This window comes from Hippoglossus hippoglossus, chromosome 1 (assembly GCF_009819705.1).
Source record: "Hippoglossus hippoglossus isolate fHipHip1 chromosome 1, fHipHip1.pri, whole genome shotgun sequence".
NCBI classification, from domain to species: domain Eukaryota; kingdom Metazoa; phylum Chordata; class Actinopteri; order Pleuronectiformes; family Pleuronectidae; genus Hippoglossus; species Hippoglossus hippoglossus.
The window spans coordinates 10,742,613-10,764,834 of record NC_047151.1 but is presented as its reverse complement, the minus strand read 5'-3'; the positions used below and the strand labels follow the sequence as shown (position 1 = coordinate 10,764,834).

At 43.3% G+C, this 22,222-nt stretch overlaps 1 protein-coding gene across 2 annotated transcripts in view; it reads right to left on the bottom strand.

The window, feature by feature from the left end:
* The window catches only part of mxi1 (max interactor 1, dimerization protein), a 29,826-nt gene extending 9,323 nt beyond the window's left edge, over positions 1 to 20,503 (bottom strand). The window contains exons 1-3 of one of the 2 annotated variants that reach the window (XM_034598988.1): positions 20,143 to 20,503; positions 17,465 to 17,567; positions 13,064 to 13,093 (exon numbers count right to left, since the gene is read on the bottom strand). In XM_034598988.1, coding sequence (XP_034454879.1) covers positions 13,064 to 13,093; positions 17,465 to 17,567; positions 20,143 to 20,374 — 365 coding nt within the window. In that variant the 5' untranslated portion in view covers positions 20,375 to 20,503. Of the gene's footprint in view, positions 1 to 13,063; positions 13,094 to 17,464; positions 17,568 to 17,805; positions 18,372 to 20,142 lie in introns of those variants that run through there. The other variant, XM_034598999.1, reaches the window with a different exon arrangement.
* Positions 20,504 to 22,222: the final 1,719 nt, after the last annotated feature.

The following is a 22,222-nucleotide window of genomic DNA, read 5'->3' as shown; positions in this document are numbered from 1 at the left end:
CTTATCGATAGGAAATGATTCAACATGTTCATTACGTCCATATTACATAACTAACAAAAAGAGTGAAGATTGAGGTGTGTAAAAATCCTCCAATACACACATATCACTCCGACAACCGATTGGCAGGACTTGCAGGCTCACTACTGACACAGCCAGCCTTCCCTTTCCTCTTGAGACAATGGGGCACTTCCACTCTAGCAGCGTGTGTGTGTGTGTCTCTTTCATGTGTGTGTTCCTGTGCCTTGTGCTCCTGATGGGCCCCAGATGGGTACTCAGGCAGGCAGGCTCTGCCTTTTGGCTTTGTGAGCAAGCAGCCAGCCGGCCCCGGGTCACTGCACCACACCTTCCCTCATCACCTGCCCTCCTCTGTCATCTCGACTCCTCTGTGAACCACACGTACACACCCGCAGCCATTTCTCTCCCATACAGTTTTTCCATTCTGTTTCCTTGTGTCGATGCAAAGTGAATTCAAACACAAAGCAACATGAAATAACCAGTCACTGGTCGAGTATTTATATGAAAAAATCAAAATTCTCCGTCTCACTGTAGCTGTATTACTTGTTGCTGAAATGCGTCAAACTGCCTCCAAAGTGTCTGAAGCTCAGTCTTTTTTAAAGAGGCACTTTGAAGCGCTCCCTGTTGGTATGGAGGGGCTGCCCACCTCAGCTCTAACACAACCTACACACATCGCACACCTCTCGTCAGCACAGCTCTGTCTGCAATATCCTCCTTCGCCCTTGTCACAGCCACGCACTTGCACAAGTGGAGTGCATGTGCCATTGGACACACTGAAGGGCAAAGGCACTGCAATAATATACGTACACGCATATTCTGATTAAAAGGTACCTCTGCATTAAAAACTATAGTATGAGACTCAACTAACAGACAAATATCCCTTTTAAATGTTTGTTAGCATGACGGGAATCAACACGCTGTCATTTCAACATCATTAGAATGATAAGAGCACTCACTGCTGTAGTGTTCTGACAATATGACAGTGACTCTGGAGAAGTGATTAGAGACAGTAGAGTGAGTATACTGTGAACAGAAAGAAACTCACATCGGAACACATCCTCAGTCTGTTTAAAGGACTGCCTTGCTTTTTATATCAATCAATCCAAATCTATTTGTATAGCCCATATTGACATATCACAATTTGTCTCGGAGAGCTTAAAGGGACCGTTCATCCAAAAATGAAAATTCACTCATTATCTACTCCCTATGCCGATGGGGGATGGGTGAAGTGTTTGAGTCCATAAAACACTTCTGGAGTCTCAGGGGGTAAACTTTGTTTGAGCAGAATCCAATACAATGAAGTCAATGGTGAGTCCTTCTTCAGACGAAATAAAATAACAGAAAAACCATAACATGCCTCCATACTGCACCTGTAGTGTCATCCAGTGTCTGCAAGCCCCGACATTCATATTCAACTCAAAACGACGTCATTTACACCGTTTTTAGTCTAAATGTCCTCTGATATCTTCTGACCAGGTGCCTTTAGGGACCATCGGAAATGCTAACGTCCGCTAGCTTAGCCACTTCTGGTGGACTTTTAGACTTAAAACTTGGTGTAAATGATCGCGTTTCGAGGCGAATTTTAATGTCGGGCCTTCCGGACACTTGGATGACACCACACAAGCAGTATGGAGCATCTTATGTTTTTCTGTTGTTTTATTACGTCTGAAGATAGGTCACTAATCAGCTACACAACCCCCCCCCCCCCATTGGCTTAGGGGTGAGTAGATAATGAGTGAATTTTTATTTCTGGGTGAACTATCCCTTTAATATGGTGCGACATCCTCTTTCCTTAACCCTCAACAAGAGAAAGGAGTAACTACAAAAACAGGTTATAAGGTAAGAGGAATCTTTTTAGAATGGCAGACCCAGTCATATATGTACTGGAGAAAGTAAGATACGTGCGTCACATCAGTAGAATCAGAATAATAAAGATAAATTTGTGCAAATCTGAATCCTGACATTTCCTGGGCAGTCAGTATACAACAGAGAGGGTGGTGAGCAGAAACAAAGGAAATGCATATTCATGTAATGCTCTTTGTCTGGAAGGAAAATAAATGGCAATAAAAGAACACCTGGGTCTGAAGAGGGACGCGGACAGAACTGTATTTTTTTCCCTTCATCTTTTCAGGAAACAGACGCAGCTGAAAACAGCAGTGACAAACTTTGTCACTGTTGTTTTTAGGTTGTACTTGTTTTTTTTCATTCAAAGTTGTTGGAACCAACACCATTAGTCCAAGCTTGAGCGATGGAGGGGGGAGAAAAAAAATTGCTGCCCTAGATTCCGAACTTGTGGATAAGTAAATAATGGATAACTTCTCATGCCGTCCAAGATGTCTGACATAATTACTGAAGGTGCATGCTCTTAAAGGGGAGGGTCAGATTTCCAGCCCGGATAGCCAGTGGATACACTTCGCTTTGGCAATCCCCCACTCTCGAAAACCCATTTAACACAAACACACATGCTCGCACCCACACTCCCAATTCGACCTACTTCTAATGTGTGTGTGGTAGGAGAGGAAATCTGACCCTTCACCCAGTTATTACACTAATTACACATCACCAATGATCGTCTCAGTGGTAAATCTTTTTAACTGACATGTAAAAGGACATTAAGACATCATTACACAGGGAGGGAAAAAAAGCTGAACTTGACTTTGTGAGCAAGTTCTATTGTTCCACTTCTACTTTACTCCGTCTCCTGTGTCAAGGCTCATTCAAGGCAGCCGCAATATCACGATTAACAGTCGTGTCAAAGATAACCAGATTAATTACAGTATTTTGTAATGTAATGCCTCATTTAGAGGAGAGCAAGTCATCTCCATTGAGCGCCACGTCAACTTAATGGCAAATTAACTCACTATGTGGAGGAGGGCAATTAAATCAAAAGCAGAAGATGTGAGCACAGATATGTTCTCTGTCTTTGCTTTGAGTATTATTTTCCCAAACATACCAAATCCATTATTACATGGGTAAAAATAGACCACGTGAAATGAAACGCCAGCTGCTTTAAGGTAAATGGTCCACACCAGTCGCACGGTCAAATCACATGGAAGGCTTCCTCTCCAACATCGTACATTGCCTATAGTGAAACAACATGTTAACATGTGGTAAACTGATCCACACTCTGCAGATGGTGGCATTTAATATACATGGGGAGGGGCAGGTCTGGAGCCACATGGCAGCCTATACATTTGTTCCCCCATGATGCTTTGCTGTGGCTGTAGGAACCACCATTGAGTACAGGATGCATAAAAAAACTTAACTCTTTGAGCATTTCTAGCGCCACAATATAATAAAATGAAGAGACTGCACTTGGCTTAATTTTCACGTAAACAGAGAGAGAAAATAAAAAACAAAAGTGCTCTGTGAATAACATTACAACCACAAGAAACACAACGGCCCTCTTGTGTTTGCTCACTACCTCTGTTTACTGGTTCGCTGGTTTAAAACAAAGAGCAGGGTTGTTTTTTCTGCTAAAGATGCCCCTTCTAGGATTCTCTTGGTGGGGGGTGGTGGTCTTTCTCTCTCTCTCTCTCTCTCTCTCTCTCTCTCTCTCTCTCTCTCTCTCTCTCACCCCTCCCTCTCTCACATGACTGCTCCCGGGTTACAGCCAAGGTCACATGATTACACACAAAGACAGTGGCACCTGACTGAATAGGTTTTTTTTTTATAGGGGAAACCACCACTCACTAGGTTGACTGCTGGAACAGTCATCAAAGAGAGTCTAACAGCCCGTCTGCAAAAAACGGAGCCCGCTTTATGTGCTTTCGCCAAACTACATCTATCTGAGCTATAAATGGAAGGTTCAGGAAATGACACATGCATGCAGATGGAGACAAGCTTATGTGTGGAACTGGTCTGGATTTGGACAGCAAAAATCATTATTCTAGGTTTCATTATTCCCTTCATATGAAAGATTTACGTTGGCGACTTATGATTTGACAGATGGTTCAGCCCGTGGATGGCACATGATATGTAACTAGCGTTTAAGAGTCATTAATACCTGGACATTACACAGCACCGCACCACTGCCTCCTAAAACCTATGGAACTTTGGGGCCTTGACATCCTCATTACCAAGGCAACCAAAAACAAATACAAGAGCTGTGCATTGAGGCTACACCCGAAAGTTGTGTTTTTCGTCTGCAGATGACGAGCAAGTTAGTCCGTCACATTTTGTGCACACGCGCACACAAGATTAAAGCAATCTCTGCCTTACAGCGACCGTAGGACCTTTTTTTTTTTTATCTGACAGACGGATGATTCCCTCCTCTCTTTTATAAAGCACAGACAGATGGGATAGATACAGAGAGAGTCGGAGCAACATAGAGAGGGTAAGAGATGTAGATAGTGGGGGAGGAAGGGGCAGTGTGCTGCCTGTGTAATCTGCCCAGAAACTAGCCACGGGCACAAAACCAGAGCCAATCTGTCAGGAGTTTCACTGGGTTTAGAAATGGAAACGACTAAAATCGACTCTCTTCATTTCAACTGCCCACTCCAATGTGACACAAATATCCAAACAATGTGAAATTCTAGTAAAAAAACATTAAAGATGAGCATGCTCTGTGTTGAGCACATTCGTCCACAATGTCACGAGTGCATGGATTGTACGCATGATTGGCACCAGTAGATATTTAACCCCTAACCCTAAAAGATTAAGAGCAGTGCTCTACTTATGGAGCAACATAGAATGGAGGACTGAGTGAACTGCGCCAATAACATTCTGTTCTGTGTTGGTTTTGACAGTGACAGCAGGTAAGTGGTGATAAGTTGTAGAAAAGGTGATGATTATCTCTTCATTAACACTTTTTGTGTCCTGATACATACGTTATCATCAGCAGCTACACTTACGCTGCTCTTCGGGTAAAGAAAATACTCTTGCTCACCTTGTGCACAACGGCCTGTGTCCCACGTCCTGATCTCTTCAATCCTGCACTGAGGGTTTTACTAGACTGACTCTCAATTGTTGAACATGAAAAACAGGGCTGAGGAGTGAGGGAAATGCTCCTCTCTTTCCCACACACAGTACAGATTTTTGGTCTAAGTGATAAAGCAATTACTGGCAAAAGTTGGGATTCATGGGACCTACATGCTGAATTCTGGTTAGATGGCAGGGAACAAAAAAGAAATACAAAGGGGAGTAAGAAAATGAAATAACGCATGTGGGAGGATGATTGGGAACGGGACTTTTATATTTCTGAGTATTTAGGCAGTTGTGACCTCAATCCCATAAGAGATTCAGTGTGGAAGGAAGAGAGCATCTTTCTGACTGTTATTTAAGCTCAGCATAAAAACTCATATGGATTCAGGGCTGAAACCCAACTGGAAACTGGGGGCAATAAAATGCAAATGGGAGATGAAAAATCAATGTGGGCAGAAACCCACCGCACCCCTGCTAAACTTGTCCCAAGGCTAAGAAAAGTATAAGGTAAATAAAGTGAAACTCAGTTGATTCGGCAGGCCAATACTATAGTCACGGCAAACCCAGCTGAAGCCGCTCCAAGCCACACAAACAGCATCCGTCACGATGCATAGCAACAGTGCAGGAAGAGGGGGATGAAGGATGGATTGAGTACGGAGAGGAAACAGAGGAGACACGAGATGATGGAAAAGATGGGTGAGTCTGAGAGAAAGGGGGATGAAAGAATAGCAGCAGCGATTTGCCCTCTTCAGGCAACGACAAAGACACAAACGTGCTCACACATACAAACACAAGCACACGTGCAGAGTAGAGAGGCAGAGAGAGCGAGAGTGAGGGGGTGGAGGGGGTTGCACTCACTGTATGGCAGGGCCAAGAGAATGTGGGGCTCAAACCCATCACTAACACATGGATTAGTTCACACGTGCATATTGCCTTTTAATCTGCTCCACTGACACAGGTTGGAGAAGAGAGAGAGAGAGAGAGAGAGAGAGAGAGAGAGAGAGAGAGAGAGAGAGAGAGAGAGCGAGAGAGAGAGAGAGAGAGAGAGAGAGAGAGAGAGAGAGAGAGAGAGAGAGAGAGAGAAAAGAAGGAAGGAGAGATACAAATGGACGGAGTTAAAGAAAGAGATGACTGTAGAAAGAGAGGGTGGGGGAAGGGGGTAAGGATGGAGTTAGTGGGACGGGGGGGAAGAGATGATCGGATGATGGATGGTACGAGTTTCAATGCAGTGTATGAGACTCATGTCAAGTCAAGCAAGTGATGTGATCAATACACTTGTGTTTGGCAATCGAAAGATATTAATCAAGCACAAAATATCACAATCTTTCATTTTAATGAAAATCTACCATGATACATCATTATAGTTTTTATCCCTCAATGAAAATGTCTAATAAACTATTGAAAAGCATTTGATGATCAATGAAAGCAACATTTAATGTATAGAACAAACTTATAGATTTGTTTATGAGGTCATGGAGAGAAAAGATGACCAAAGACACAAAAGCATGTGATCACTTTTCCTGTCATCACCACACAAAACAGATGATTGAAAATAATGAATTCATTTCTGCAGTGACAGCTCAGGGCACTAGTGCGCAGTGGTCATTGAAGCCATTGTACCGAATTAAACAATAACAATTAAAAGATGAACAGACTATTCATAATAATGTCAAATAGAACTTATCAGACCTGTAGCCATGCCTGAAGTCAAACCTCACTACAGGTCTGCAAGGACTTTAACCGGGTGTAATGAGGGATTACTGCCGAGGTGATGCCATCAGGTTTTGTATCTTGGACTTGGACGGATGACTTCTCTGTTTTAACTTTTCCCCCCCAAGGCTGAACCCTGGATACTGGCACCATTAGCGCCACCTCAGGACAGGGGAAACTACTACAGGAGGTCTACATGGGGCTGATGATAGTGTTGCATGCCATTATGGTAAATTGTCCTCAGCGTCTTATCCGTCTAAATGACGAACGTCCCTCAGATTTTTCCATCAGTGTTCCATCAATGACAGAAAACCAGCGAGCACGGCCATGTGGGTGACATGCAACAACTGACTCAAACTGGGGATACTCCTACGTCACTTTAGCCCTGTGCGACTTTTAGGGTGAGGGAAAAAGCTTTGGATTATGACTCCAAAATGCCTTTTGTCCTAAAATGGGCTTGGTGTAAAGCCAGAAAGATCCAGCCAGATGTTGGCTCTGGGGGCAGGATATGGTGGGAGACGAGTGTGTATGCGTACAGACATATGTGTGTGTGTGTGTGTGTGTGTGTGTGTGTGCGTGGGTGGGAGGGGGTTGCCCTGACTCTTTTCAGCGATGGATGTGTTTGACTTTATCCAATAATGGGTGGAGGTAGGTCTAATCCACATGTTCACATCAATATTTGATGCACAGATACAGACACATTATGCACACATTCACTCACTCACCCAGGTTAAACATCATATATCTCGTAAAGTGACTTAGCCCAGTTGGCATGGAGGTTGTTCCACTGGGGTTAGACGTCAGTTCTTAACACGGAAATGGTGAATCGTGACAATCGACATATGCTCCTGATGATGAGTAAGAATGTGAGTTAGCAGTTGCGGGAGTGAGGGTGGGGACCTCTCTTACTGCTTCTTCATCTCTCGGCTGTCATTGGTGGAAACACGAACCACTGTGATTGGTCGGAACGCAGTGGTGTTTCCCCCTTTTTCCCCAGCTGTACGGCTAAAAATAGAAGCCACAGTCAGATTTAGCCTAATTGAGTCTGTCTTGTATCTTCAACGAGCATCCTATTTTTCCCCGTCTTTCTATCTTCATCTCTCCCTCTCTCTGTCTCTCTCTCTCTCTCTCTCTCTCTCCTTAGGGTGCAGATTAAGTAAGCTCAGCTGCTAACATGACAAGCTGCTCCAGGAAGGAGGAAGGAAAACAGGAGCATTTCTTCCTGGAACAGTATGTAACAGCAGCCTCATCCAACAGTGCCAAAGTGGGCTTATCAACAAGCCCGACACAATGTCGTTAATGGCACAGGTTGAACAGCACGTTGCGTGGGAGGAACTGAACACTTTGCAGTAGATTGCAGTACAGACTGAACATACAGTCCCTGCTTCAGGATTATTAATTTGAACACCAACAAACAAATAGATGTCAGTGAAAATGTTCCTATTTCAGTCAGTCAGAATTAAAACAGGCTCTGAGTCACGCAGCCTGGGCAAAACCTGCTGACTAGGCCCGTATGCTTGTCCGGCCTTAATTCGTTTGGTTACACTGTCCTTCCACAGAATGCTGTCTGGGTGCACTTTTGCAGGATAAGGGCACAACAAGAAGGCGCCAAGATAAGATGAGTCAAGGGTCATAAAAGCGGGATGAGAAGTGAGTGATGGGCGAGCCTTCAAGTGCCGACATCCAGTCTCCCTGTGTGGGGCCTTCTTTACACCTGTCTGCAGAACATCTGTGTGGGAATGGATTCTGAGGATGCGAAGCAAAATAATGGTGACCTCTGATTCTAGACAGTCTTCAACCGTCTGACAGCAAGCGAGTGGGAACGATAAGAAATGTCCACAGAATCATACCAAGTCTGCTGTCCTATCATCAGAGTTCTCACTAGACACTTCTCAAAACACTGCTTTCCATCTCACATTATAGCATTTGATACTGAAATCACAGCAAAGGACAAAAGATAAGTCGATTTTGGAGAACAATAAATTAAATGTGTCATGAAGCTACTCCATATAACAAGCTATTTCATGAAAAAAATTGTAGATTAGAAAAACTGAAATATTTGATCTACACCATTTCCCTTAAGGTCTGTGGATTTTCCAATTTCATGACATTAAAGAAATTGTCTTATGAACCTACTGTCGATGTCTTGGCTGAGGTGAATGTACATTCCTGTTTTAGCACCAGCAGTTAAACTGCCAAAGTATACAGGATAAACAGGGAAAACTTCCAGCCACAATTTGTCACCTTCTGAATGTTTGTGGTGGCTGCAGCAAATATCTTACCCTGATACTGGCTGTTAATTACAGGGCGGAAATGCTTACTGTGTACACACACTGACACAGTGGGATTGCGTGCTGCCCAAGACATCCCTTAGTCAGGTGTGTTTGACCTATCCCTCTGCTCATCCTATCAGCCTGTCAATTATGTCCTCGTCCTCTGACACTGTTGTTAGCTAAGCCAATTCCAAGCAAGGCTATTAAGGACTAGCACCGGGTGGCCTGAGGAGTGGCGGGGGTGGGGGCGCTGGGGGGTGGGGGGACAGGGCATGCCCCAGCACGTGTGCGTGTTCTAGCTCCGCTCACCAGACCAAAGATCAAGTCCCTTAAGCTGCTTTTCTGAGCCAAGAAAAGCTTACAAGTCGTCACGTTGATCAGAACAAATGGTCCCAGTTATAGACCCTGCAGCAGAGCCTGAGAAGAGGCTGCACTCACTCTGCAGACAACAGAGAGCCCGGTGAAGCAGTTTGGCTTTCTTCAAGGAGCCTCAGCACAGCCAGGGAAAATGTAGCCCAGGCTTATTCATGTTTGACTGCGCATCCAACCCCAAGGCTGGAACAGCGGTGGTGAGTTTATAGACCACTGGTTAGAAAGAATAGAAAAGCATGAACAGAGTTCCAACAGAATCTGTGACGTCAAGCTATATTCAGTGGAAGGGCTGGGTATCATTTTAAGATTTTCAATACTGACTTTGAATTGACAACCTTGACTTTGATAACGGTTCATTGATTCAAATTCCTTGTGCTGCTGGTCTTAGCATTTCTTTTTTGCATTGATTCAATCGCACACTATCGGCAACAGTCTGATAAAATGGAGCCACACGTTTTCTCCTTAGCGACTATATGATGCACAACATAGTCAAGCATCTCAAAACACATATGTGAGCCCTGTCTCTGACTCTATAACATGTTCTTATTAGATAGCTAATCACCAGCTTCATTAGATCTTGGTATAAGGATGACGCTTGCTTATTGGTTTGCTGACACGCTGATCAGATTTACTCATTAGGTATTGAACTGTGGTGCCAAATGACAAGGCATCTTTTGATATTCGATAATATTATTCAGGCAGTACCATAAACATATTACAGTTCAGTTCCTAGCCCTTTTCACCAGTGAGTTTTGGGGTCTGGTGTGGAGTGCATGTTCTTAAAACTACTTTCTGACATTTGGCCTTGTACCAACAGTTAGATACAGTCCTTACAGTAAATGCTGATGTACTCATCTACTTTGCAGCTAGAGAAAGAGACCTTCTCACAACACACATGGACAAAAAATAAAAACAGACGTTCAAGAACCCCCACAACAATCCAATGTTGATCATATTTTCATTTATTATTACACATACCACTGAGCCATTACCAGCCGAACCAAGGACGACAGGCTCCTGACACTAATGGACAAGACTGAGACTTTTTAATATTCCACAAGCACATGCTAAAAGGTGTTTAACTAACACTGTTTGCCCACCTCCCCTCATAAAGACTCAAGCAGAAAAGCTAATATTGCAGCCACTGTCTGGGTAGTGGGTATTATAAACCTGGCCTGATAAACAATATTAAAAGGAATAGGTTACACTGGAGGAGGAAGGTACATGATAAGTGACCGTTCCTGAGGATTTGTTGTAACAAGTAAAAGCTTGTTGTATTGATTATCCATAAACAGAGTCATCACCCAAAAGGGAAAACAACAGCCATGAATCTGAGCCATCTTTGTCTTTACTGTGAAACAAATCCTCTCAATAAAAAACAAGGATCAACCAATGACTCTCCTGAGCTATGAATCTGTTATCAACATGTGTAAAAGAAAAGGGACTTATGGGCGAAAGGCTGTGAGATCAAAGTCACAGCAACATGCAGCTTTTTCCTGTTACTGCTACTGAGGCAGTGTAATTTAGTGGTGACATTTGGAATTGAAATAGGGCTGTTAGGAAGTACATGATCAAAGAGGCAGAGCCGCCACATTATCTGGTACCGTTGCACAGTGTGAGCATCTACAATGCAACCCCCCCTCCCCCCCTCCCCCTTTCGGCGCCTTTAATCCCCATCCTGTGGTCTCTGCTGTCACGATGAGTCTGCTTGTCACAGGGGTTATCAAGACCTGTGGTAGCCATGCAAGGCAAATCGTCTCGCCGGCAGCAGATATACAGGGGTTGATAAGTGTAGAAAAAGGCCTCAGTCAGACTGAACCATAAAGGACGGGCCTCCAATTTACAGGACTTGAAAGTCTGCTGGGATGGAACGATTGCTGTTTCTGCTGCTGTTGTGGAATCATAGTATAAGCCTGACATACTTGGGTGAACAACTATGCCTGATACATATAGCTTACAGTGGGGCATGTGCTTAAAGGGAATTGGATTAACTGCTGGCAAAAAGGGGGGATTATTAACGATTCTGACTTTAAGTGTGCTTCTTAAAATATGGATTACCATTTCAATTTCTGCCCTCTTCCCTTGCTAATGGAAATTCAAATTAGTTTAGTACTGTTCAACCACCAAGCAACAACATCAAGCTCGCTGTGTCGTTCTGAAAACGAAGACTGGAGCAGGGGAGAAAAAAGCAGGCTGCAAGTATCTGGATGAGGTAGTGTAGTGTTTTACAGGACAGTCTGTTCCTGGCCCGCTCTGTTCTGCTGCAGCCCCGTTTGAGTCTGCACAGATCAGTTAGGTGGAGCCAGGAACAGGAGGAGGCAGAATAAACAAGTTTCAAAGGATGTAGTACACAAGACAGGAAAAAGAAACTAATGCTGTCAAATACACAAACGCATAGGTAAATCACCTTGTAAGTCCCTTCCTTCTAATTTGACTATATTAGTTTTATGATGTATAGAGTTTCATTCTACTGCCTCATTAAATTATCTATTTAATGGTTCATCACAGTGCAGCAACCATGATTCAGAAAGCAGTGATTCCTTCTGTTCTGTCATCTTCAGTCATTACACTACTCTGCTCTGATTGGCAGAGATGATTCTCGGCCATAAATGGCCACAAAACAAAATAGAGAGGATGCCTGCAAAAATGTGGGGGAGAGTCAGCCTTCACACTGTGTCGTAGGAACAAACAACTGTTCTGGCAGCTTTTTAAAAAGAATGTATTTGTGTGGGTGGAACATTGGGAAAAAAATCGCAACCTGTGCCGCAATCTGCTGAGGCCAGTCAGTCGACCGGCTGGCCTTGTGGGGCATCGCACACGAGCACCGAGATGACACATCAACTCTCGTCTATATTTAACTCACTGGACGCCTCTCCTTCCAATGTTCCCATTCATTTAGGAGAGGCTGCCAGGGAGAATGGTGAGAAAAACAGGCCGAGGTGATATGTAATTACACTGAATGGATCCATCCTCCCACATCCTTTCATTGTACCCACACCCTCTGAGATAATGAAATGGAAGGCAAAGCTTTTTTTTCTATTTACCATAAATCCTGCAAGTCTAGCCACTCTTATTTATGGTGTTGAAGAAAACCCTTTACCGGTTGACTCTCGAGGCCTGCAAAGTCACGGAACATAAACACCAGCAAGCAAACCTACGTGGGTGGTGGACTCAATCTGATAAGGGCTTCTAAGAAACCAGAGTTTGCTCTCTTCAGAAGAGGATGTGGAAAACCATCATAACCCAAGGTCCCCCTGAATTCCCCACATTTCTTCCACTGCGGATACTATCTTGAATGCAGAGATAGAACTCCGGATAGAACTATGTTCAGGCTTGAAAAACACTGAAAGGACATTTTGTCCAGATTTAGGGCGGACTTTGTTTCCACTACTACATACCAATGAAAAAACAGATTTGTATCAAAACTTTTGACAACAATTCCAACTCTGCGTGCATGCACCCATATGACTCAGAGCCCTAAGCAACAAAATATTTGCATTTTTAAAAGGTACAAAAGAGTGTGTGCATGAGAGGGGGAAAACAATGAGGTAAAAGGAGTGAATGTCCTTTACTGTACACAGGTTAGTCACCTCTTACTATTGTTTTTCAGGACCTGAAGAGCAGGAAGTGCTTATTAGAAGAATCTTGTGGGGAAATGAAAGTAGGACATGATTGACTTATTAACATGTCAGAGGAGGGTGTGCATGTGCCTGAAGGCTCTGCCCTATGATTCAAAGGCCAAGTGTTTTGAGAATGTTATGCCAACTCACCTATTCTTCTCCAGTTCATTATGTGTCGACCTGCAGAGAAAGAAAAACAGAGGTTATCACAAAAAGAGCTAATGTTGACTTTTTCATACTTAACTAGCAAAAAGTGCAGAACTATAGTACCTGCTCCTCCTGAGAAGGCACTACACTCTGGATAAATATGGTGTAATTATTTAATAATACTACATGAGGTAGACAAACAGGGGCAGAGAGAGAGAGAGAGGGGCACACTAAATTAGCTTGTCCAAATTGATTTATGAAATTATTAATTAATCCCCAGTGAGATGAACTCTAAACCCAGAGCACCGGAGCCTTCACACTAACAGAATGTGACAGTCGGGCATGCACTGTGGCATTATACAGCCTCTTCTTCAATAATGCACAGCACAACTCTGTGTGTGTGTTTGTGCGTGTGTCATTGCAGCCACTTATGCTCTTAGAAGTTTTCACGCACACGCACACGCACATGCACACACACACACACGTCCTCTGCATGCAGCACCCAGGGTTCAGCACTCTGTTAATAATGTAAAGTGAATCAGCTGGTCCCTAAGTGAGTCTTTGTGTGGCAACATACTGAAGGGAGACAAGCCCTCCTCCTGATAATTTAAATGGCCGAGTTCCCATCCACACACACTGCACTCAGCCTTGCTTCAGGGGGTGTGTGTGTGTGTGAGAGACAGGGGGGCGTCTTTTGAGTCATGTACACAGAATTTCTCGATATTGTGGGTTCACAACACTGAAACATACTTTGCACGTCAGCTAAGCTGCCATCTTGTTGATATGGAGGCAGGAAATATGGAGAAAACAGGAGATAAGAATGGGAGAAGAAGACGGTAAAGAGGGATGAGAAAGCGGGACAAAAGAGTGTTCAAAGCTGTGGTCTAGTGTGTCAAAATCAGCCCTGCCTCGTAGGAAATCATTTTTGGTGTTTAATAATTCACACCAATAAAAACACCATATGTCCACATTAGAATACATTACTGTTCATGTTGTTGGGTATGCAAGACTGCATGTGTAGTCAAATGTGGGAGCGCATTTGATTCAATGTGACGAGTTCTATGGCCAGTTTGAGCAGCTGCTATCACAGCAAAACAAAAGGCTCACATGGGCCAGTTCCTGAAAACCTGTGAGATCCTAAGTGCTCACATGCGTGTTCTTGACAGATTTCAACTTACATATTCCACAACCTTGTAATAATCATGCATAACTGCGTCCTGCATCACATGAGCCCCACACATAAAAAAAAAAAAAACAACACAAAACTGATCTATCTAAACCAGCTGCATCTTTTTAGTGCAGTTACTACGCTCATAAAAGCTATGGGATTCATCCATCGCTGGGAAAATGAACAGTCACAGCCTTGTTGTGTTGAATGCAGGCTTTGAAATAGACATATAATTACGTTCTAATCGCAGTCCATCCACTGATTCCTGGAGCTGATAGTGAGTCAGAGGTAGTTTTGCTAACAGAAGATGAGTATTTCAGAGTGCACCAATTTGCGTCATCAGCTTTCATTGTGCACTAATTTTGTGTTGCATGGTAACCCACACGCCAATTTGTAATATTTTCCAAACTTGGAGCATTTCACCATAATGTGATTCAGTGTGGTGTTTAATAATGTTAGCTTTCAGGCTGATTATCACTCTTGAAGAATCAAAGAAGTACTGTGTGGGGGGACGATTAGTCGTGGCCTCATCAAGCAGTGTACCAATGATTTGTTTTCAAAATGACTGTTTCATCTTAAAAAACGACAGCAGGAAATCAAAAGACAGAGTCTCTTCAGAGATAGAAATGGCAGTGGGTAAAAAAGTGGCAATAAGTGAGGAGACTTTCAGTTATTCTATTCTATTTTCAATAGAGAGATAACTTTAGACATGGAAGTCCATTTTAGTGACATGCTGATGTCACTTACGCCATCTCTTAATCTGAAAATGAAACAGGCCTCAATTCAGCCCCCCCCCCAGTCAAACACCACACACTTAATCTCAGTACGGCCTCTTATTCTGAGAGATCAATCTAAGTCAGCTCGCTTTCCTATGGGCTGTTATCATCACAAACCCCTCTCCCTGCCTTCTGAATCAGATATATGCGTGTCTGGACTTCAACAACAATGCAATACAGATTATAAAAAGGCTCAACGCCAAACACATCTGCAGCATTTCCTTTATGTAGGTGTGTATGTTTGTGCGAGTGCATATTAGCACACACAGAGTGGGTCAATGAGATAAAGCAACCCTGCTATAAACAGTAGGCAGGAGGGGACAGAGTCAGATAAGCTCATCCCTTTAAGCCTCAACACGCTACAGGGAAGGAGAAGGTATCTAAAGCGGGAGTGAGCTAGTGCCAGAAAGCAATCTAATGTATGTTTAAATAAAATGTCAAGATAATATAATTATTATAATGAATGTGTTATAATCTCTACAAGGTCTGATTAATATGAACTGAGGGGGTGACTGTAAGTGAGGAATGATCATGAACAGTAATATGACACATGAGGTGCAGGTAAAATGCCATGCTCTCATTTGAACACCATCATTTGTCAGTAATGAAATCGTCAAGTTTTTGTCATTTTGAGCGTACGCAGAGACGATGATAAAGCTGTAGACGTGTTGTTCAGACCTCTTGGGCTGAGGAGTCATGCATTTATTTCTGCAGACTCTGTAATCTGACAGTGTGAGGTGGGGAAAACAGCTCACAGCTCGGACTAATTAGCACGATTTCTCACCTATGCTGGCAAACCATGAATAGAACCATTGAATAAAAGTAGAGCGCTAGAGACCCTGACAGCACCTGGGATATCCATATAATGCTGTTTTCTTGGTTTGTGAAGTGTGCAGCTCCAATGGGAATGAAATGAACTGCTTCACGATATGAGGCTGATAAATGGTGCTAGATGCTAAATGGTGTTACCTCACTAAGTGAGATGTGAACATGTCTCTGTGGAGAGCAATACAAACACCTGACATTATTCCTGCATGGTCTCATCTTAAAACCCTTCAAGGGTGCTCATCTCTATTCTAAAGTTGTTCACCATAGGAGGAATATCTTATTGCTTTGCTACGATTTAATTTAACATGAACAAGTACAGCATTCTAAAACACAATTAGCCTATGCTTTCTTGTATTGTAGAGTTTTCCTATTATGACCAAACCTTAGCAGACATTATGAATATCGCCTCAGACCTACAGTATATCTGATTATGACTGTTGCTATGCAGAACTAGGCAGCGTTCTGCGCCCATGATGAGTAATACGCAGTTCCTGTTTGTGTCCCGCTCTTGCATTAATATTAAAAGGCTCAGAAACCGAAAGAGAGAGAAAGAGAGAGAGTGGGGCTTGCATTTGATGTATGGCTGTCAATGAGCAGATTAATGTAAGCAGCCTGACATCAAGAGAAAACACAATTACACTTGGTCTTAACTTGAGAGATCCCCGCCTGCCTCTCTGACTACTAAATGCAAGTTTGTGTCATCAGTGAAAGCACTGTGCTCAATGAGGGCCTTAATCTAAGTGGCAGCTCATGATGGGATTATCAGTGACATGAAGGGACACAAAAGAATAGATTATTAAACCTATGTTCTAAAAAAAACCACATCACTGGCTTTGAACCGATGCATGCAAAAAAGTGCACGAGTGCTTTTCTTCGTAAAAAAATGGAGCTGTACATAGAGGTGAAACAGAAAATCACTGATCACCCTAAAAAATCATCAGAGTCCTGAAAAGGCTCCACGTAGTCACCTTTGGATGTCTGCAAACAACACCAGCCATAAATAGCAGCTTTTCCATTTTAGGGCATAACACAAAACTACCTCCCTCTCCCCCAGTGTAGAATACACGTGGCATGCGGGAAAAATACGCTTGAGTGCCACAAAAACCTTTAACAACCCTCGTTTGAAAATAAGACAATAGGTGACGTGTTTATTAAACCAGGACTAAGCAGGCGACACGACGTTAGAGTAGACCTTTTTTTCCCTTTCGGAGCCAACACTTTAACCACGGTCCCTAACCTCAACCACTGCAGTCCGTTTGACAATCAGCTGATGAGAAGCTAGAGGAGCTGCCCCCCCCCCCCCCCCCCCCCCCCCCCCCACCCCCCACCGATGCACACAACAATTAGACAAGCCCAGACACGTTTCACCACGCATCTTGTGTTCTTTCTTTTGCAAACTTTCTTTTTTCTTTTCCAGCAAGAGATCTCTGCTCGCTGCCGGCTGCAGTCAGCTAACACGGTGGCAGCCTATGTTGTTTATCAAACCCTGCTGCCATAAAGACGCGAGCAGCGGGTGCGGGATCACATGCTGCCCTCAAACACCACATCGCGTAAAAAAACATAGTCTGAGTAATGACATCTGAAAAATATATTTCCAAGGGATGACACTTAACAGCAGGGGCACTTCCTTACCTATTGTGGTTACTGCTAAACTTCTTATTCCGGAATTTCCTTTGCCTCTGGTAGTTTGTGTCCTCGTTTGACGGAAACGTGGAGGCATACCCATGTTCACACTCTGTGGAGAGAAGGACGTGTGATTAGCAGACGGCATGTCCGGACACTTGTCTCACTCGGTCGTGTGCACCGATCCCTCGAGCTAACCAGAAAACTCCTGTGTGTTGTGATCATGTGCAGGTCACGAATATGATCTGCTGACAATACTTCCCCTTTTTCCCCCCAAAAAGCCCGTGTTCCCCAGCAGGCAGCGGGCCAAGCGACAGAGGTGTTTACTACATTTACACATGTGTAATTACCTCTTTCTCTCCTCTCTAGATATTCCGCAGCTTCCAGTAACCGTTGGATATTTATCAGCTGAACAGCCGTCATTCTCCCCCGAGGCTGATGTTAGCTGCTGCCTTCAGGGTTTAACGTGAGCTCCGCAAACGGCACCGACGACAGGTCGCGGTTGTTGTTTTTTTTAAATACAGGGAAGACGGTGCATCAGGTATAACTAAACTGAATTTTACTTTTTAAAAACTACAATAATTACAAGTCGAATAATAATTATTATCTCGTCGGGTGTCTTCGCTGGCTCATCAGCAGCCTTTGTCGAAAGCAGGAGAGAGAGAGGGGAGGAGAGAAAAACAATCCAGTTTTTCCAAGCTAGCAAGCTACAGCCAATCCATGCCAGTGAGCTGTTAGAAAAGGTCAAAAAAACGAGTGTATGAAAGTATTAAAAGTTTCTAGGAAACACGGTATTAATTTTCCTTAAAAAAAAAAAAAAGCGGATATAAACAATATAAAACTTCCCCGAAGGAGCCCGGAGCCAGCAAAGAGCCGCCGCTGCTCGCTTCCTCCGCTCTCCTGTTTGTTTACCTGCTGCACAGCTGACTGGCGCAGAGCAGGCGGGCTGGGGGGGGGGAACTCACCGCGCTGCACTCTGGGAAACACAGTCTTTCTCTGCTTTGGTGAATTACTGTCAAACGTGCACAAAACTCGTTATTTCCGGGATGGATTCTGACTTTAGAGCGATTAATCAACTCAAACCCCGTCCGCGGTGCTGCACGGTTTAAATGCGATCATGTCGGGGCAGATTGATGGGTAATCACAAGGAATGGGGCAGGTTTGAAGGGCAAGAGAAATTATTTATAAATGAAGTGGTGATTAATCATGTCAGTTTCAATTGGGGGCTAATGTAGAGACACACGTCAATGGAGAAAACATTGAAATTCAAGATACCACTGAAATATTCAACATTATTTTTAGACCACACACCAGTTATATTATACTATATATATATACTATATTATATTTTACTATATTACACTACATTGTACGTTTATTATTTGGCAAAGACAAAAGAAGGCCAATCCTAACGAAGTCAGCCCATCAATCATAACAGATAGTTCACGTTTGCTCCATGTGTGTCACTAGTTCATGCCGCTCTCCTCTGTCACTCTACAAGTCCCATGATCCACCGGGGCATTGGGGGTGTACGCGCCGGCTGAAGCCAGGCCCAGCAACACGTGACGTCGCCACCGAGCGGGCACCTGATTGGCCGGAGGCTCTGACGAGCGTCGGGGGCTGAGCTCGTCCCTGGCCAACCACCGGGCCGCTTTGCGCCATGTGGAAGCCAGTGAGACACACCCACAAATAGCAGGAAGCAAACAATCGAGATGATAGGAGCGGAGGAGCCGCTGCTGCGATCTGCCCCCTGCTCAACTCCCACGTTATATTAGAATACATGACATTACTCGGGGGACATCTGCAGCGCTGCATTAGCACATAAGCCCCTGTCTTTGCACGGAAAGAGCCCTGCACGGACAGATGCTTGTATTCATGGCGTAAAAACAACCTCGACTCCAGTGTTGATATAAAGCATTGCACGTTGAAAAGGAAATGGGGGCATCATTGATAAATCGTTTTTTAATGTCGCACTTCTTTGATTTCATCCCGCATGTAAGCAGATGTAGGTCAGGATCTACAATTCTGAGAGATCAGGCCATCTTCAAGCAACCCTACATGCATCATACATTCCTTATAAGTTCCCTATTAATTCAGGACGAACGAAGGAAACAGCCAGACATCCATGTGTCCTATAAACGTCAGATTCGCCAATCAGCTATGTGCGACGCGTTTTATCTATAAAGTTTTCAGTTTTTTCCATCCAGTCTGCAGGGGCACAATGACATCATCCCTATCTGAGTTGGATGGCGCTGCAATGTGGTCAGATTTATCATATCACTGTGGTGGCCAACACACACACACACACACACACACACACACAGACACACACATATAATCATTATGTCATTTTGCTTTATATGCTGATGGCTCAAAATGAAGGATCTAGAGTTGAGAGTTGTGCAGACGCAAACCGATGCACAGAGCCCCGCTTGCACACAACGCAGATTCAAAAATAGTCCATGAAATACAGAAAGCTGTAGGTTTAAAGTGCACAGAGTAAAAGCGACCCATATGAGTCAGGTGCCCCGGCAGAGGCAGTGCTCACAGCAGACACTGGTGCTTTAGTTGAACGGAATCAGCCCTTTGTTGTCTGAGGCTCTTGACAATGAAAGTCTTGTTTTTTCAGAAATATTAGTTGGGAGGAAAAAAGGGACAGGATCAAAGGCAGCACAAATCAAACTCACTTCCGTCCTTCCTCTCGGCGCTCTCGAGAAACCGAGCGGCCTCCAGCAAAACTTGCACGTTTTTCAGAAAAGTGTTGATCTGCTCCATGTGGGAGTCTTTGGAGTTGCTGAAGACGTCATTGAAGGGGCAACTGGACATGTCGAAATCCGGCTGATCCAGCAGAGACGCGTCGGAGTCAAAGAAGAACTCCTCGCTCTGCAAACTTCTCCCCTGGCTCTCACTTTTGGCCATTTTTCCTCCTCCTCTGAGTTTGTGCGTCTTCTGCTGTGGGGACGTGCTGAGCGCAGTGGAGTGTGAGGCGTGCACGCTGCTCTTGTCAGATGGCACGTCTTTTCCTTTTTCCTCCTGTTTTATGAATGCAGGGGTGTTTAATGTGGAGCAGTGGCCAATGTCAGTGGATGATGGTGCATGAGAAAACCAGAGCCCGCCTCCCCCCTCTCTGTGTCGGAGCAGTCCGCATGGTCCCTGTGCCCGCCTGAAGCACTGCTATTTCTATACACAGAATAAAACACCAATGACTAAATAAATATTCCCCCAGTATGTGTCAACACTACTTTATCATTACACCATTTTACACATTAGTAGGTAAACGCATCACATTAGTGCAGGAAGCAATATACTGCCAGTGAGAGTTGCAACAACACACTAAAGATGTTACAAGCAGTTACAACAACATCATGCACATGTCATGTGAGTTCCTATCAATAAGGCAACAAAAACGAAAATCAAACTCTCCTTAGTCTGTATGGTAAATAATAGACTATGCTGATTTTGAGCAAACGATGGCACTAATGCACTTTGTCTTTGACACTGGAATTTATCTTCTTCTGTAGTAATATGTTGTACTGTTTCTTCCCTCTCATCTGTCTAGTATTTGTTTTTCATGTTGTATTTATGATTGTCTGTCTAATTTTTATGGTCTGGCTGTGACCCAATTTCCCTCTGGTGGGATAATAAATTTCGACTTGACTGTACTTTGATATCAGTATGAGAGCTTTTATTGGACTAATATGTGACTTTAGTAGCCAACTGATGTACGAATCTACACAAATCATTCTTAAAGTTGATCAAAAGTTACATTAATCTCTCTGAAATGTTGGCTTATTGCTGTATTTCAATATAATAATGGGTAATAATAATTATGTTATTTAAAACCCATCTTGTTGCATATGTTGTTTGTTGGATGGATTGTGATATGTTAGCATCCCCAGTAGACTTTCAAAAAAGTAATTACCTTACTTAAAACATATTTGGTTGAGTATGTGGTATGTTAAATGTATTGATGTATTCGGATACCCGATAGACTTTAACTGATGTCAAAAACAACACAAGTCACTCTTGAAGGAGCGCTTAATGTATATAAAAAAGTTACACACATATTGTATTCAATTATATATTGACTAAATGTAATAACTTCACTTCAAAACACATCTTGTGTCATGTGTTGTATGTTGGATGTATTATGGTACGTAAGGATCTAAATAGTGAACGTGAGGCAGTAACACAGTAAGAGAGAATGAAAGTAAAATGAAATGACACAGCAATAAAGGGCTATGATGTCAGAGGGATGAGTGGACTTAATAGAAAACCAGATTGTTTGAGGTGGAAAAACTCAAAATTGCATTTAGAGATGAAGCCACAATATTGATATTGGAATAATGGTGTTTGGTGCAAAACAAGTAGAAAATAAAGGGAGAAGACAAAGCAAATTAAGAGGCAAATACTGTTGTACAACACTATGCAACAACATAAAATATGTAACGACACCAGAAAAAAACATGTTAGATATGAAAGTATGAATTGATATTAAAATATGAATATACATACATTATTTATGGCAGTTTTATTACTAACTGGTTGAGTAACACTCTTTTAATTAAAAGGCATCACTCATGTGTTAGTTTTTGTTAGTGATAGCAGTGGTATGGAAGCAGCAGTAGCTTGAGGCACAGTACATCGCTGAAGTAGCAGCAGCAGCAGTAGTTGTGATAGCTGTGTCTGTTATATTATACTGTGCAGTATAACACTGTAGTGTGTCGATAGGCCCTCCTGTTTGTGTCAGGAACGGTAACTGAGAGA